The following is an 18,026-nucleotide window of genomic DNA, read 5'->3' on the forward strand; positions in this document are numbered from 1 at the left end:
CATCACCTTGCTGACTTGTGTACTGTGTGCTTAGGGCTAAGAGAGCCGCCCCCCCCCCCAGTTCCATTCCTCCTGCCACCCGGACCTCCGGAGCCATTCAGTGTCCTGGAGGCCTGGAGACCCAGGCTAAGAAGAGGATGCTAGGAAAAGTCAAGTTTGGGGTTTTGTCCCTGGTTCTCTCATGCTGGCTCTCTAAGCACCAGCCTCGGTCACTTTAAGACACAGGATGGCTCTGATCTACCTCACAGTGGTGTCAGAAGGACTTCTCTAGGGTTGGGGTAGGGGAGGTTTCCTGGGTTCATAAGGAGGTGAACCATTAGGACGGATCTCTTCTTTTCCTTTTAAAATCAAATTAATAAATATTACTGAATGCAGTTTACCCGTTACCCTCTTTTTTCTCTACTTGTTTTCTTTTCATAATCCATTTACTCCCTTCTTGGAGCTAGCTTTTGACAGAGGCAATAAATTAGGACTAATCCTTGCTCCTTTCTTCCTAATCCTCATGAAACAAAAAGATGAATAGTCTGTTTGGGTGAAGGGAACGGAGTTTGAGCCTTTGACACTTCTGCCTCCCCACCCTTTCCGATCTCCTGGAAGCCATCGTACTCCCAGGACTGAGCAGAGGGCCCACAGGAGGAAGTGTCACTCCTGTTCTATAAGCCTATGGTGGATTCATGAGCTCCCGTTGCCATCAGGAGCCAGTTTTGCTCGGTGCTGGACGTGTGTGGGTGTGTCTGGAGGCACAGAGCATTGTTTGTGTTGGGCAGACGTCTTGGGTTATAAATATATTCTGACATTTCCCATCCTTTCCCAAACTTCCACCTTCCCACTTCCTTTCCTGGGCTGCGGAAGTCCATATCATCCCTTTGAAGTCAAACTGAAGTTAGTCGTTGATCATTCCCCCTCCCCCTTTATTCCAATTTTTAGCAACCTTATCAGGCAGTTTCCTATGGAAAGAAAATTTCTGTGGAAACCCCTGGGTCATTTTTGTGAGTTCTTATTTCAACTCCATGGGCAGAGTGCCAGTAAATCATCAGAAGTTTAACGTGTTGTATGACAGCAACTACAATGCCTCGGCTAAGTTCAGGGGCTCCGGAATTATAAAACTTTGATCTGCCCTGAGGATAAGCTCAGTGGATTTCCACATATGGGTGTTCCCTGGGAACTGGACCTGGACTCGGCGGCTCTTTTGTCCAGGAGTCCAGGTTTTATTTCTTAGGATGTTTGCATACCACAGATGACTTTCTCCTTTTCCACCCAGAGGGGTGCGCGATCTCTGGTGTCTGAGATGTGGAAGGTTTCTTGGCAAGAACTCAACTTCTGAACCCTTAGTGGAGAGGGAAGTCTTGCTTTAGCCTAGGAGTAAGTAAGAGGGCCTCTCTCCCCATCTTGGGATATTTTCCCAACATCGCTGAGCGAAGTTGCCAGGTCAGACCTAGGCGGGGGAGAAGAATGATTTAGGGGTGGGAGGAAGGGGGCTCTGGATTGTAGAATTGTCCTTGAACGCGATCCAGGAGCTCATACGGCTCGAGTCTTGCTCGACACGCACCCGTGTGCCAGCTGTCAGGCTCCTCGGGAGTGTTTAGACTTGCACCGGAGCTGCGGACTCTTGTCTGCGAATTGTCACCAGTGCCTCTGACAGATGGAGAGGCAGCCAGCAACTCTGGTCATTTCTCCAGCAACTTGTGGCCAGGTGTCAGGCTGAGGGAGATTTACGTCCTTGCATGCCTGGCGGGCTGCTCTCGCTAGCACAGGGCCCGAGCACTCAGCTGTGAAAGACAAACACCCATCCTCTGAGCCTAGAGATGTGAAGACTCACAGACCAATGAGGACTAAAGGGCCCTGGGAACCCCTGGCCCTGCCTGGGTGTGGGCAGAAGTGACTGGGAGAAGAGGGCTAAGCCGGAGGACTCAGAGCTGACCTGCCTTCTGCATTGGGGAGGGTTGTGGGGAACTGCTAAGGGAAGGCAGAATTAGGGTCAGCGGAGGGTGATGACAGACTTCTCTAGGACTCTCCCCCTGGAAGTTTCTGGGGCATGGTGGTAAATGCATGTTGGGGTCCCCATGGGCAGTCACAGGGCTATTATCCTACACCAGCGCATCCCCCAACCCTTACAGAGTGGAGAAGCTTCTCTCTCTTGTCCTCGGGGCCCAGGTGAAGACCATGGAAAAGGTGCTTCTTTATGGTTCTATCCCCAAAGCCAGAGATCCAGGCTCCCTCTCAGACCCCGTGGTGGAGGGAATATGTCTGTGTTTGTGTGTCTGTCCGGGGGAGAAGTGGAGCCGGCAGTGAGGGTCCAGTTCTGCTAACCTTCCCCTACCCCAGGGCCAAAAGCCCTGGCCAAGTCTGCCTTAGGCTAATTAGGTATAACGCGCAACTCAGTTTAATTAGCAGAAATTCCAGAAGGCCACTGAACATTTCGCAGCTCATCCTATCATGAGATTGAGGAAAATCAAAATGCTGTCTTCAGTTTCCTCATGTATAGAATAAACTGCGAATAAACCTTCCTCTCCTCTCTTGCCTTTAGAAGGGGAATGAGGGTGACAGGGATGTCTGGCTCTCATCTACCTCCGTGAATCTCTAGGCAGAGCTTCGCAGCTTCAGCGTTTATGCAGAGCAGGGGCGCTCCATCCAAGGGCTCAGCGGTGCGAGGCGCGCCCCCTGATGGCGATGTGAGGTACAACATGTGTGGACTTCCCAAGTTGGCTGGAAGAGACCCTAGAAAAGGTTTAGCCCCATCCTTTGATAAAATGGGTGTAGAAACTGACTTCTGGAGAGGTGAATTGTGAGTAGCCATGATTACTCGTCAATGAAAGGCAACACTGTGGTTGGTAGTCTACACTGCATGGGATTTGGAGTTGGAAAAACAAGTAAGAAAAGAAGGAAGGAAATGCCCCTTTCGTGAACACCAATAAATATGCCAACTCAGAAAGAGGTGCTCTTCAAATTTTTTGTTGTAGTAACAACAGAGTAAAAAATACAGCCACACAGAAATCAGAGTTTGCTACCCCTGGCTACCAGACTCCGAAGTTCACTTTCTTTTCCCCACACACACTGCTCACAATCAGTCACACTGGGCATGTTACTGTAGCATCTCTGTTTGCCTGCGAATCAAATGGAGATTATATTACTGTTCTCCTTAGCTCCTGCAGGCTGCTTTTGAAGTGGAAGTCGTGCCATCAGAGCACGGAGCTATGACTAGTCCCAGGTCTCCTGGTTTTGGTCCTTGTTTAGTTCTGCTTCCATAAACAGTCTGGTCCTTGGACCCACCTGTCTTTGGTCACCGTGGGTGTGTCCTCCTGGTCTTTCTTCTACAGGTTCATCCCCACCTCGGACTGACTCCGCTGGTTTCACATTCATGTTACTGAACACCTCCTCCTCCTGCTCTCGTTTCCCATTCAGACCCTGATCTCGCCTGTGCCTGACATTTCAGTCCTGGTTTGGCTCACCACATCATTGGGTTGCAACACGTACAATGAGCTAATTTTAAGGATGCACAGAAGGTTTAAGATTGAGGGCATTTCTGGACATCAGTGCTTTATGGTACATACATGAGAGTGGAACTCTAAGGAACCAGAAGAGGGAGATGATGTCGTAGTTTGCCAAGCCTTCCATAACACAGGACCACAAACAGAAAATTATTCTCTCACAGTTCTAGGGGCTAGAAGTCCAAAATCAAGGTGTTGACTGCAGGAGCATGCTCGCTCTGAAGGCTCCTGGGGAAGAGTCCTTTTTTGTCTCTGGCTGTTCCTGGTGGTTGTCGGCCGACATTGGCGTTGCCTGGCTTGCAGCTGCATCACTGCAAGTTCTGCTTCCACCCTTGCATGCCTTCTTCTCCCTCAGTGTGTCTGTGTCCACACTTCCCTCCTTTTATCAGGACACCAGCCATTTGGATCAGCCCCCAGCTTACTTCAGAATGACTTCATTTTAACTTGATTCCACATGCAAAGACTGCGGCAACGAATTACCACACCCTTCATGGCTTAAAACAACAGAAATGTGTCCTCTCACAGTTCTGAAGGCTGCGAGTCCAAAATCGAGGCGTGGACAGGGCTAGTTCCCTCCAGAGGCTCTGGAGGAGAATCTGTTCCACGTCCCTTTCCCAGCTTCTGGTGGCTGTGGGGATTTTTGGCTTTCTTTGACTTAGAGACACATCAGTCCCATCTCTACCTCTGTCTTCACTTTCCCACTGTGTCCCTGAGTGTCATCTCCTTTTCTGTCCCTTATAAAGACACAGGTTTTTCTTTATAAGAGACATCATATTTGGATTTGGGGCCTAATCCTAATCCAGGATGATCTCATCTCAAGATCCTGACCTTAATTAAGTCTGCCATGACCGCTTCTTCCAAGTGAGGTCACATTCTGAAGTTCCAGGTTGACATATCTTTGGGGCGTGGCTACTGTTCAACCCACTACAGTGAGAGACACTTGTGAACCCTTTCACTAAGAGTCCTGGTCTTGTAAGATTATCATCCACTCCAGTCCCTCCTCAGGGAAGTGCTGTTCTCGCCAGAAGCTCTTGGGCTCTGTGGTAGGCAGATGACCTCCAAGGACCCTCCCCTTGAATGTGAGTGGGGCCTGTAATTTGCCTCTCACAAATAGAAATGGCAAAGGTGTGGGATGTTACTCCTGTGGTCATGTTACATTATATGGCAGAGGTGAAGGGATATCGAAGAGGTAATTAAGGTCCCTAATCAGTTGACTTAAGTAAAAAGGGAGATTATCCTGGGTGGGCCTGACCTAATCAGGTGATCCCTTTAAAAGAAGGTCAGCGACAGAAGAAGACAGATGCTGCCACTAGCCTTGAAGGAGCTAACCACCATGCATTCTACAGCTGCAAGAGTCCATGTGAGCCTGGGAGAGGCTCCTGAGCCCCAAGTGAGACTGTGGTTCCAGCCAACAAGATCATCATTGCAGCCAGGTGAGACCCTGAGCAGAAGACCCAGCTAACCGGTACCCGGACTCCTGACCCATGAAAACTGTGAGTAAATGTTTGTGGCTCTGAGCTGCTTTGTGGTGATTTGTGACACAATAGAAAACGAATATAGACTTCCCTCATGATCCTGCCTCAGGCTCTGCTCTTTCTAACAGTCTTGCTCTGGTGCTGTTTTTAAAGAGTTCCTATCAGAAACCAAAATACAATGGGACTGGAGCTCAGGAAGTCCCCATGATCTGTCATGCTCTACTCTCCTCCAAAGGACTGTGGGAGATTCTTGCCTGCCTGTTCCAGGAACAGCATCTCAGCCTCTGTTCTTCACTAGTGAGGGAATGACCAGACATTCTGCAACTCCTTGCCCCTGCCCCCAAAATCTTTTAAGAAAATTAGGAGCCAAAGGTCCAGAGCCCATTTAACTACAGTTTTCCTTTCTGTATTGCTAGTGAGGAGTCACACTGGATAACATAAAGGCACAGCAAACACAGTTCCGAAGTCTCTTTAGCAAGAAACGAGATGAAGTTTTATTGCTTCCACTGTTAGTATTCTCAGAAGGGAGAGGGGAGGGGTCACTTCTCCCCAGAGAAGGCAGAGCTGGGAATGGGAGAGCTTTGCATCAGCTCAGTGCCACCCACGGCTTCTCTGTCTCCTCGCCCAGTCACTGGATCATGTGATCGGGCCCCTCTGAGCACTCCCCTTGGGTCCAAGTCTGAGTCTAGTTGACATTGGGACATTCGTCCAGAGCCGCAGGCAGTGGCTTTGCCAATGGGGAAATTCTTCTCATCTTGGGGAAAGGACAGAAACATGGGGCTGATGGCAAACATTACTGCTCCAGCAACATCAAGACTCAGAGGGAAGAGCTAATCTCAAGAGCAAACTCATTCTTTCTCCCTAACCCACTCTCACACCCATCCCTGCCGTAGGGTTGCGAGCTTGCTGGTTTGACCCCTGTGTTCTGCTCACTTCTGATCTTACATGAAACATTTTTTAAAAAACCTTGCCCTTGCTTTTGAACATTTCTTGCAAGCTGTTGTAATGAAAAAGCTCTGTTTATTATGTTTAAAAAAAGGTAGAAAATTTGGACAAAAGTAAGTGAACATTATTACTGATACAGAAGTTATTGTTTACATCAGGCAGTTTCTTTTTCAGAACCAACATCTCCCTCCACGCTTGGTCTGGGGCATGGTATTTTTATGGAGGACATGTGGCAAGTCTACCAATTAGCCACTGCCATAGCCCAAGCCATCATCACTTCTTAATCGAATTAACTAAAATAGCTTACACTTGGACTTCTTGCCTTGTTCTGGCTCTCTTCCAATTCATCATCTGCAAGCTCCCAGAGGGATTTTTCTAAAATATAGATCTGACAGTGTCATTCTCTTTCCTAAAATCACTCAGTGGTTTTCTGAATCATTTGGGAGTGAGATTCGGATCCCTGAACATAAGGACCTGGCATCAGATGGACAAGTGCCTACATTCCTAACCTGATTTCTCACCACCCCCTCCCCCATACACTTTTCTTCCAACCAGACTTAATTCACCAAAGAATTCATTTTTCTTGGTTTCTGTACCTTCACACAGACTGTACCCTCTGTCATCCATCTAAACACAGATTATACCCTCTGCTCATCCACCCAAACATCCCTCCCAGCAACAACTTCTTATTGAGGAAACAGACTCCAGATGTGTTACAAAGTAAAACCGACAGGGTTTGCTGATAGCTTGGATGTAGGGTGTAAGGGAAGAGAGAAGTTGGGGATGGCGAGTTCTGGCCTGAGCACCTGGCAGAATGAACTTGCCGTTTACTAAAATGGGGGGAAAATGATGGGAGGATATGAAAACATGAGTTAGTTTTTGGACACAGTAAATCTGAAAAATCTATTAATGATTTATTGGAATATTAAAGAGGCATTTGGATTCCCACGTCTGAAGTTAGGAAAGAAGCTGGAGTTGGATCTGTAAGTGGACGATCGGCCCACTCAAGATGGCTGTTCTCTCGCTCTCTGTACATCCCCTGCTCCCCCAGCGCCTGCCTCATCTACATGCCCCTCACCTGACTGGTCTTCCCTCTGATCATAGAGCCTAGTCAGTAAATGCCTCTGCACCAGTTAGTGATTGTTCTAATCTTCATCTCTGCTAAGATAGTTTATCGAAGGGGCGGTGAGGGGCGTGCCCTTCTGCTGGTTTCCCTGGTAACTGATGAACCAACATGAGCCAGTTGGGGAAAGCCAATCCCCCCTATAACCGGCAAGCTCCCTGTTTCCCTGGGGAGCGAAGACTACTCACATGTCTTGCCTGCTGTCTGTTGTGCACGGTGGGGTGTTGATCCAGGACCTTGCTTCAGACATTATGGTGGAAAGCAAGTCAGTTATTCCCTGTCCTTTCTACCAACCAGCCAGTTCCACTTTAAAGAGGCAATCGCAGTTACCTGCTTCTCAGGAATCCCTCCAGAGATTTTCTGTGGATATACATGCAGACGTATCTTTTATTTCCCCCAAAATGTTCCCCACTTTGCTCTCTATTAGTACCTCCTTTGTTTTTACTTAATGATGTATCTTGGAGATTTTCCCACATTTGTACACGTAGGGCTGCCTTTCACAGCTGCAGAGAATTCCATTATATGGCCATCCCATTATTAATGTAAACATTCCTTCGGTAATTGGCATTTAGCTTATTTGCAATAGAGCTGCAATATAAATTCCTCAAATATGTATCCTTTTTTGCACATGTGCTACATTGCTTTTGCTCCCATGTCCAGAGTCAGCCTGAGAACAAAGCGGAAGCAGCCTAAAGAGCAGAGCCAAGGGAACCACAGAAGATGAAGCTGGAACCCTGATGACACCTTACGCTCTAATCCGACCCACCAGTGAAGTCAGAAACACCCTGGCCCGCCCAGTTACAGGGCTGATCAATTCCATCTCTTGCTCGAGTTACTTTGGTTTGGGATTTTTATTACTCGCCCATAGAAAGTTCTCATTGGCACAGATGTTAAGATTCTCACAACGGAAATGTGAAGTGAAAAAAATATGATGAAAAATGACACGGCCATTTTGATATCAATAATCTTAAAACAGAAGCATCTTAGAGAAGAAAACCGGAAGAGGGTACGTCAAAATGTTAGCTCTGGTTGTGGACTGATTGTTGGATATCTGTGTTCTTTGTTCTTTGAAGTTTTAAAGGTTTTTTTTTTTTTTTTTTTTTTTTTTTTTTTACCATTATAGGGATAACTTTCACAGTCATTTGTCTCAAGGCAGTTTCCCTGGAAGCACAGGTGAAGTCAGGAATTTGGGAACGTGATTTTCAGAGGCCATGCCCTGCAAAGAAGTTGGAGAAGCAGGAATGTGACAGGGAGGGGGCCGTGCAAGGACGGGGGCCCCAGGTCAAGTCTAACTTTGACCTGATTAGGGGGTGGATCCTGGAGTGCAGATTGAACCACACAGATTCCCCCGAGTGAAGAGGGCTGGCTCTTTGCACGACACAATCAGGTAGTCATTGGCTGCCCCAGCTAGTGGGGTGTAACCTCATACTTTAGAAGCCAACTCCTTCTGCCCTTGACCTTTACCTTCTGCATCGGCTGCTCGGCCTCCACTGGAACAGTTCACAGTTGTAGAAGTGCTTGCTTCTAGATCACTGAGAAAAACAGGGCTGACCAAGTTGCAAATTACTTTGTTTCTAACCATTAGACTCTTTATTAAAATAACTGCAGGAGAAAACAGCATTTTCTTTCTATTCCTTTGAACATCTGGAGCCCTGAGCAAAATGAAAGTAATAGTTCTTTAAACATTATCCCTCAACTCACACTGCTGCTGGGTCTGAGGTTCTCTCTGCTGCAGGAGAAGTCCTGCCGTGGCTCGTTGCCTGCCCACGGTTCTCCATCTTCTAGGGGGCTGATCTGTTATTCTGATAAGGTGACTAGAGAAGGCAGTGAGTTAAGGAGAAGCACCTGGGAATTCCTTCCTCTGCTCTCCCCCAGCCCCTTCTCTCAGAGGATGCTCCCTAAGTGCTTTGGAATATTCCCACAGCCCTGAGGATGGCCACCATGGAGACTGCGTGGTGGGGTTCTGTTGCTCCAGTAACCAGTTGTCCGGAGCCTCTGCGTTGGAGCCACCAAGGTTCTGGGAAGAGGCAGGTCTGTCCGGTTCAGACTTGGAGGAAGGCTGCCGGGCAGAAGAGCTCAGGAGCGGAGGCATAGTCTTGGCTTCACTCTCGCTCAGCAATGCCCAGTCTGTCCGTGTTCACAGATGTGCCTCTAGCCCAGAAGCTGGAAGGCAGCTTGCTGAAGACCTACAAACAAGACGATCACCCTAACAAGATGTTCCTGGCCTATAGCGGTAGATGCGTGCGTGGTAGTTTAGTAGTGTGCGATGTAGTATACCGTAATTACCTCTAGGAGGGCAGAGTTCCACCGCGGCAGAGGAGTCCGGAGGTAGTCGGGAGCCTCCGCAGGCTGAGATCTGTCCTTGTTAACAGAATCGCCCAGTGGGAAAAAGAGCAGAAAATGTCCCGGGTCATTCTGTGTCCTCTGCCCTTCTCTCAGGGCTCCAGGTGTTTGGTAAGAGCTGTATCCTCCCGCAGCCCTACATGCAGGACAGCAGGGACACTGCGCTTCCTTCAGCCTCTTCATTCTACCCGCCTCCCTCTCCTGTGCCTGAACATAGACTAGTTCCTAAAACGGACACTTTCAGTGTGCAGCCAGCCCTTGCCGCTGAGCAAGTCAGGGTCACCTTTGTTTGGTTTCATGCATCTATAACTCTCACATTGTCTTTTTTTTTTAATTTTAATTTTTTGAAATATAGTTGATTTACAACGTTGTGTTAGTTTCAGGTGTACAGCAAAATGATTCAGTTACACATACACACACGTATATATTCTTTTTCAGATTCTTTTCCATTATAAGTGATTACAAGATATTGAATATTGTTCCCCGTGCTGTACAGTAGGTCCTTGTTGCTCATCTGTTTTATATATAGTAGTGTGCATGTGTTAATCCCAAACTCCTAATTTATCCCTCCCTCCTTTTCCATTTGGTAACCGTAGTTTGTTTTCTATGTCCACGAGTCCTTCCGGTTTGTAAATAAGTACATTTGTATCTTTTTTTTCAGATTCCACATATAAGTGATAACATATGATATTGTCTTTCTCTGTCTGACTTACTTCACTTAGTATAATAATCTCTAGGTCCATCCATGTTGCTGCAAATGGCATTATTTCATTTTTATGGCTAAGTAGTATTCCATTGTATATATATCACATCTTCTTTACCCATTTATCTGTCAACGGACATTCAAGTTGTTTTCATGTCATGGCTATTGTAAATAGTGCTGCTATGAACATTGGGGTGCATGTATATTTTTGAATTACAGTTTTCATCTTTTCTAGATAACTGCCCAGGGGTGGGATTGCTGGATCATATGGGAACTCTATTTTTAATTAAAAAAAATTTTTTAATTTTTTTTTTTATTTTTGGGAGAGGTGGTAATTAGGTTTATTTATTTTTAGAGGAGGTGCTGGGGATCGAACCCAGGACCTTGTGTGTGCTAAGCATGCGCTCTACCACTTGAGCTATACCCTCCCCATCCCCACTATTTTTAATTTTTTAAAGCACCTCCATACTGTTCTCCATATTGGCTGTACCAGCCTACATTCCCACCAACAGTGTAAGAGGGCTCCTTTTTCTGCACACCCTCTCCAGCGTTTATTGTTTGTGGACTTTTAAATGATGGCCATTCTGACTGGTGTGTGGTGATAACTCGTTGTAATTTTGATTTGCATTTCTCTAATAATTAGCAATATTGAACATCTTTTCATGCGCCTGTTGGCCACCTAGATGTCAGTCATTTTTGTCCTTTAAAATGGCAGAGGTTTCTGTTGTCTGTTTAAAAAAGGCAAAAATTATACACATTCACTAACAACACATTCTTTTCATAAAGAGGGTAATAGAAAAGGAACGTTGCCTTTTCCTAGGCAACTTTCCAAAGCTCTTAGAGAGCCAGGACAGGTGAATTTTTTGGTGGGCTGTCTGCAGAGCCCAAACTCAGAGGCACCAAGTCCTGGCGCCCAAAGCTCCCTCTGCTCTTCCCCTCACAGTCTGCATGACCAAGGAAGGCCAACCCTGGGTGTCCCCCATGGTGCGCAAGATCCGACTGCAGATCGCACAGGATCCCTCCCTGAACTATGAGTACATGCCAGTGATGGGCATGAATTCATTCATCCAGGCCTCCTTGAGTCTCCTCTTTGGAAAGAACAGCCAAGTCATTATGGAGAACAGGGTGAGAAGCAGGGCTCTTCCTTCACTCACAGAGACACAAGGAGTGCAGATCAGAGATTGCACAGTTTTAAAACTGAAAGAGACTTCGGAGGGCCCCCTCGAGGGTCAGAGAGTCCCAAGCGTAGTCATGGAAGGGCAGAGCCAGGATCGGAGCCCAAAGCCAGGGCTCTCCTCACCAGCCCACACCGCTGATGCGCAGGCTCTTTCGAGAAGGGAATGATCTGAGTCTGAAGTGCTAGCATCGCCATTACCCTTTTCAAAATGGTTTTATGTTCTTTTCATGGTTGAGCATGAAAAGAGGATTATTATTTTGTGGCACATGAAAATTACACGAAATTCAAATTTCAGTGTCCAGAAAATGTTATTGGAACTGATTGGTTTGTCTTGCCAAGAGCTGCTTTCTCTTATAAAGGCAGAATTGAGTAGTTATATGGCCCAAAAGCCTGAAATATTTACTGTTTGGCCCTTTGCAGACAAAGGCTGCCCATGATTGCTATGGACGTGAACACCACAAGGGTGGGGGTCTTTGTTTTGTTCCCTGGTTTATCCCAAGTGCCTACTACAGTGTCTGTCACATAGTAGGTGCTCAGTAAACCTGGTTAAATAAGTGGATGGAGGGAGGTGTATGTATTGGAGCATGTGGCTTTGACCTCCTGGAGAAAGTGGTACCCCTTCCCAAGCGTTGTTTGGGAAATGTCACCACCTGGGGGGACTGGGGTCCCCATCACTCTTCTACTATTCCTACTTAATTTTTGCTGGCAGGTAGGGGGTGTGCACACTGTGGGTGACAGTGGTGCTTTCCAACTTGGAGCCCAGTTTCTCAAAACCTGGTATCGGGATTCTCAAATAGTTTACATCATTTCTTCTCAAAAAGGTGAGTGATGGGCAGGTGAGGGTGACAGCAGGTCCCCATCGCCCTGTTCCCGAGTCCCACCCCATGTGCAGTCTTCAGTGTTATCCTCCTCGCTCTCTGTCATGAGAAAAATGATGGGCGGGCCAAAGAATGCTTTTCCTTTTCCTGTTATTTTCCTACCTTTGGCCACCGACCCCCAGGCCCATTCTCTGATGTAGCAGCTAATGGGGAGCTGTGTTCCCACAGAATCGTATGGACTCATCTTCCAGGACTTGGGTTTTTCAGTTTATGAATGCTCCTTCTGGGACTCCACGAAGCTGTGCTTGGACCCCAGCATGCTCCTGGATGTGGTAGAGGTAGAGGTGCCCTGCTCAGTAACGTCTCCCCAGGCCTGATTTACACTTAATTTTCCTTTCCTTCCCTCCACCCTACTAGTCATCCAAGGCCTTTTCGAGTCTTCAATTCCTAGCCCTTAAGTAGAAACCAACATGGAGGACCACGTCTCCTCCCAGTTTCGCGGGGCCACCACCACCTGGCAGGGGCTGCGCCTGATGGGACTGTCTCTACCTGCAGCAGGCCCCGCGCGGCTGTGTCTTTGTGATGGGGAACGTCGCCAACTGCAAGCTGTCACAGAGTCAGTGGATAAAGTTGATGTCCATGATGAAGGTGCGCCTGCCCTCCCGCCTGACTCTCCCGTCTCTCACCGCATCTGTCTCCTCCGTCCCTTGTCTCACTTTCTTTTCTCCTACAGAGCAAGCGGATATTTCCATTTTTTGACATTCCCTGTCAAGGTTTATCCACCGGTGATCTGGAAGAAGAGACTAGATTCTTAAAATACTTTGTATCTCGAGGCTTTGAGTTCTTCTGCAGCCAGTCTCTGTCCAAAATTTTTGGCATTTACGGTACGGTGTGGGCAGGAGAAGGGAGGGCCTGGTGCTGAAGTGGTGCCATGCCAGGGGCCCAAGCGATGTGCTTGACACCTCCTACCTGCCAGGCTTCCAGAGGGGGCACGGTGGAGGCAGAAGGGAGGGGCACTGAGCCCCAAGTCAGGTTCTGTGGTACAGTCTCAACTCAGCTACTAAAACTGACTCCAGTTTAGTCATCTCATCCCCTACCTTAGGCAACGCTGTTTCCTCTAAGATGAGGGGGTGGGACTTAGTGATCTTTCAGGTCTTTCCCACCTTTAAGACTCTTACATGTGGCTACTACTTTTTTCTGGAAGAAGAGCCTCTGGCAACTTCCTGGGGCCTGGCTACCAGCTTGGCCGGGCTGGGCTGGGCTGGGCTGAGGGCCCTGTAGCCCAGCTCTGTCTCCTGCCAGGCTGGAGGCAGAGACCTAGGGGAAGGCCTTGGCAGTGGTGGGGGAGGCTGAGACAGGCTGTCCGTCCTGATGCCGCAGATGAAGGAGTGGGGATCCTTGTCGTGGTGGCCCTCAGCAACGAGCTCCTGCTGTGCGTCCTCTCCCAGCTGATGAACTACGCCCGGGCCCTGTGGCTGAGCCCTCCTTCCACGGGTGCGCGCATTATCACCTCCATCCTCTGTAACCCTGCTCTGCAGGGAGAATGGTAAGGGTGAGGGGTGAGCGCAGGACGGGGGAGGGGCAGAGCCTCTGGATAGCACAGACCTGCTGATCCGCAGGATGCAGTGGGTGCATCTCCTGCACATGCTGCCTCTTTGTACTGAGGAGCCAATGTACCAATGTCAGTGTCTAAACTGAGAGTGCCCAACCTTGAGGGAGTAGGTAATAGGACCTTATTTTTGGACACAGGACAAATTATTACTGAATTATTGGAACTCCTCAAGATTGCAGGTGGAGATGAAGAAGCATCAAAGGCTTGCTGCTCTGGCAAAGTCTGCTTAACAGTCTGCTTTGCTCGCTTACATTGCTGTGGGCTGGGACCCCTCCCATTTACAACCATCCCAGATGCCCTGGCTCCTCGAGCGTGACCTCAGGTGCTCTGGTTGGGGGCTTTTGAAGGGAAAAGAGTGGAAAGGCAATGAGCAGGTTGAGAGCATGGGGCGATCTCACACTTTAATTTTTTGCTGCCTTTCCCTTGGCAGGAAGCAGAGTCTGGAAGGGGTTGTGGATAACATCATGCTCATCAAGGAAAAGGTGAAGGAGAAGCTCCGGCTCCTGGGAACCCCTGGCTCCTGGGATCACATCACTGAGCAGAAGGGGTCCCACAGCTATCTTGGACTCAGCTGTAAGTGTCTAGGAGGGGGAAGCTCCCCTCTTCCTGACCTTGAATTTGGGCTTGTATCTGAGCATAAAGTTCGTGAACTAGATGCCAGTCCATAGCTTTACCCTACACCTTGATTCTTTCCTGAGGAAAGTGGAACTGCTTTAAAGACTCTTCTGGATCCCCAGAAATGCTGACACTCCCTATCTTCTGTAACCCGCCCTGGGCTAGAGAGGAGCTAGAGGTGGCCACCGCAGGATCTGAGACCCTGTGGTTATCACCAGCCCAACAGGTGGAATACCTGGTCAAGAAAAAGCATATCTACATCCCCAGGAATGGGAGGATCAATTTCACCTGTATCAATGCCTGTAACATAGATTACATCACTCAGAGCATCAGTGAGGCTGTCCTCTTCACAAAGGACTCCAAGAAGTAACTTCCAAAAGTAAATGACTCCTGATGGGAATAAAAGATTCAGTCTTTGCAAAAATCCTGTGCTGATTATTCATTGTTACAACTCATTTCTCTGCAAAGCACTCTCTGTTTATGGAGCACTGATCTGGCCTCAGCAAAGAAGGGGAAAAAGGACCCAGAAAAGAAGGGGATGTCTCATATTTGTTGAGTACCTGCCATGTTAATGCCCTAATCCGGTGTCTTAGTCCATTTGGGCCGCTATAACAAAATATCATAAACGGGTGGCTTATAAGCAACAGAAATTTATTTCTTAGAATCCTGGAAGCTGGGAAGTCCAAGATAAGTTGCCAACAGATTCAGGGTCTGGTGAAAGGCCCACCTGCTGGTTGATAAACAGCACCTTCCGGCTGTAACCTCACATGGTGTCAGGAGTGAGGAGTCTCTTTCATAAAGCCACTAATCCCATGCACGGGGGGTCCACCTTCATGACCTAACCACAGCCAAATACTGTCACATCAGGGATTAGGTTTCAGCACAGGAATTTTGAGAGGACACAAACATTCAGACCATAGCATCTGGACATCAGAAGGTGTGCAAAAAAAAGAAAAAAAACCCCTCCAAAACAAAATAAAAACAAAAAACCAGGAACAGTATAGATCCTCTTCTCCAGAGGTTTTCAGTCTTGTTGGAAGGTAACCTTAGTCACTGAAACAGAAGTGCCATTTCAAAGCTGAATGTAATAAAAAGTCACAGTAGGTTGTCTAGATAGTAAATATGCCAGGAATTTAGAAAAGGAACACTTCGAGTGGGCGAGAATAGCTGGGGAAGATCTCATGCGGAGGTAGGACTTGGTTTGGCTTTTGATGTATGGCTAGGATCGGGATAATAGGTGAAGGGGAGCTGGAAGGATATCCCAGGGTTGAGAACCACCTGAGCAAGGGTCCCTGGCATATTAATAAGGAATGAATACTTACTAGGTATCTGCTAATACATGGAACTCTGCAAACTCCCAGGATACTAAAAGGTATAAGACACAGTGGCTGCTCTTATGGTGCCCTCCACTCTGGCTGGGGAAATACAACTCACATGGTAAAAAAAAAAAGGGGGGAGGGAGTTAATCATAAAAGGTGACATGTAATGAGTGCTAAGTGAGTTTCAGGAAAAGGTTAACTCAAGAGGACTTAGTTGCCCAAACTGTAGGTTCCGAAGGTCTTCAGGACTGGCCCCTGAAGTGGGGTCTTCAGTTGAGGAAATTGTCAGTGACCCCATCTGGCTCTTCGATGGAGTCCAAACTGTAACAATAACCATTACTATTACAGCTAATGACTATGGGATGCTGTCTCAAGCTGTTCTGTTCTAAGCACTTATTTAATATTCATAACAATTCAAAGAGGTAAGTGGTTATTATTACTATTGTTATTGTTGTTGTTATCATTATCAGCAGCAGCAGCATCACCATCATCACCCTCTTTTACTGTCTGGGCGAGCATCAGTAACCTGCCCCGCCCAGGTCGCACAGCTAGGAAGGTCTGCAGGAGTTGGTATGCTTGGTGCTTTGACCCCTGCAGCGGATGCTGCCTTTTCCCACACAGGCTGCTTCCATCGACCCATCATTCTTGCCCCTCAAGGGCTCTTTCTTGCCTCTACCCCCGAGCTGGTAATAAGCACCCAGAACAGGGCCCAGAAGGAGGCTGCTGAGGCCTGAGAGGAGCCTCCAGGGTCCGCATGCTCGGAGCCAACTCTACCTCTGGCGCCTCGCGGAGAAGCAAGAGTTGGAGACCCACGTCGGCTCGGAGCAGATGCGGTCCTCTGCGCTCTGCGCGGGGAAGAAGGGATGAAGGGGACTTGCCCACCGCAGGGCTGGTGCGGACAAGGAGATGAAGGCACAGGTAGGAGCGGGGGACTGTTCTACAGGCTTTCTTAGGACGGGGAAAGCCCTGTGCCAGGACGTGGGCTCCACCAGCGAGAGCAGCCGCCGGCCGGCGAGGCTGCAGGGAGGCCAGGTTCCAGGCCCCGGCTCGCGCGGTTCTGCACCGACACCGCGGCTCGGTCTTTCCTGGAGCGGGGCAGGCTCCTCCCGGGCATCACTGACGGCGACGGCGACCTGGCTGGCCCAGGCTTCCTCAGGTACTTGACGTGTGCATGTTCGGGAGGAGCGCGCCGAGGAGGAAGTATTCCAAAGTGCAGACAGCGCCGCCCCTCGACCTGCGGTCGGGGATCTTGTTGGTGCCCGGGGACCCCGAGGTTTTCCCCGCCGGGGCGCGCGGGGCTTCCAGGGGGTTCCAGGGGATCACGGAGACGCGTACCCACGCGTGCGGGCGCAGCACACCGGTTGTGGGTCGCCCACTGAGCTTTCCCAGAGTTCCTGGGCTGCCTTTTCCCCCCTTTTTCATCGGCTGTGAGTCCCAGCAAGACCTAGTAGTGAAAGAAAATCGGGGAGAGGCGCCCGATTTTTACTGCTCGGCAAGTGGCTGCAGACGCATCAGGAAACTCCGTTCTCCGCAGGCAGAGATGGCCCCAGGCTCGGCCCCAAATCCCGGGTGTGTGTGCGTTGAGGGGGGGGCAGGGTCGGGAGGACGCCCCACCTTGGGCTGAGGAAAGCCGAGGATGTATTCTGTGGTGGGGCAAGCGCGCAGCCTCCCGGACAGAGCGGACCTAGGAGACCCGTGCGGTACCCGCGGCCGAGCATCCGACCGCGGGCGGCGGTTTTTAAGGGGCCAACGACCAGCCTGCGGGTAGGTGGGAGCCCAGGGGTGGGAGAAAGGCATTCTCTACCTAGGAATAGGCCTGGGACCCTGGGCAAAAAGACTGGAAGGCTGACCCGCGGTGGGGTAGGGGTAGGGCATGGAGGATGGACCCCGAACTGCTCCTGAGCGCCCCCAGCAGGCCTTCTCTTCCTTCGCTCTAGGTTCCCTTTTCTGCGGCAGCCAGATCTGTGTGCTCGCCTACTCCTCTCCCACGGACACACAATACCTGACCCCGTGATTCAGGGTTTAAGCTCCACTCTCTCCCTTGTTCTATCCCACACGCCAGCCATAGCAGCCTTCTTCCAGTTCCTCCAGTATAAACAGGGCTTCCTGTCTCAGGGCCTTTGCACAGACTCTCCTGCCAGTAACTCCTTCTCTGCTTTTTGCAAGGTCAGGTATTTTTCATTGAGTGGAGCCCAGCTCTCAGCTTACAGGTCTCCCCCTGAAAGGCTTTTATGTACCCATCCTGCAAAGTAAGATCTTTTCTCCCCTCCAAATATATTTATTTTTGATTCCTTTATACTTCTTACCACACTTTGTATTTATTTTGTTTAATTCTCTGTGCCAGTTTAATGTAAAATAGCACAAGGGTTGAATCTGTCTTGTTGAATCTGTGACTGGCACATAGAAGG

The 18,026-nt window shown here is 49.0% G+C and overlaps 1 protein-coding gene across 6 annotated transcripts; it reads left to right on the forward strand.

The window, feature by feature from the left end:
* Positions 1-7,811: 7,811 nt before the first annotated feature.
* On the forward strand, positions 7,812-14,723 carry GOT1L1 (glutamic-oxaloacetic transaminase 1 like 1). 6 transcript variants are annotated; one of them, XM_072950267.1, is made up of 9 exons: positions 7,812-8,037; positions 11,021-11,202; positions 11,964-12,075; positions 12,301-12,410; positions 12,628-12,720; positions 12,806-12,956; positions 13,453-13,618; positions 14,115-14,257; positions 14,518-14,723. In XM_072950267.1, the coding sequence occupies exons 2-9, from the start codon at positions 11,026-11,028 to the stop codon at positions 14,667-14,669; spliced, it is 1,104 nt and encodes a 367-aa protein (XP_072806368.1). In that variant the 5' UTR covers positions 7,812-8,037; positions 11,021-11,025; the 3' UTR covers positions 14,670-14,723. The 6 variants fall into 6 exon arrangements, with proteins under 6 accessions (XP_072806368.1, XP_006201239.2, XP_072806369.1 ...); XM_006201177.3 differs by lacking the exon at positions 7,812-8,037 and adding an exon at positions 9,033-9,264; XM_072950268.1 differs by lacking the exons at positions 7,812-8,037; positions 14,518-14,723 and adding exons at positions 9,033-9,264; positions 14,383-14,510.
* Positions 14,724-18,026: the final 3,303 nt, after the last annotated feature.

Source organism: Vicugna pacos, chromosome 26 (assembly GCF_048564905.1).
Source record: "Vicugna pacos chromosome 26, VicPac4, whole genome shotgun sequence".
Taxonomy (NCBI): Eukaryota; Metazoa; Chordata; class Mammalia; order Artiodactyla; family Camelidae; genus Vicugna; species Vicugna pacos.

Coding starts and splice junctions, on each gene's coding strand:
- GOT1L1 (XM_006201177.3), top strand. CDS start 9,150: ATGCCCAGTCTGTCCGTGTTCACAGATGTGCCTCTAGCCCAGAAGCTG. Junction 11,203..11,963: donor AAGTCATTATGGAGAACAGG/GTGAGAAGCAGG, acceptor TTTTGCTGGCAG/GTAGGGGGTGTGCACACTGT. Junction 12,411..12,627: donor TGCTCCTGGATGTGGTAGAG/GTAGAGGTGCCC, acceptor CTCTACCTGCAG/CAGGCCCCGCGCGGCTGTGT.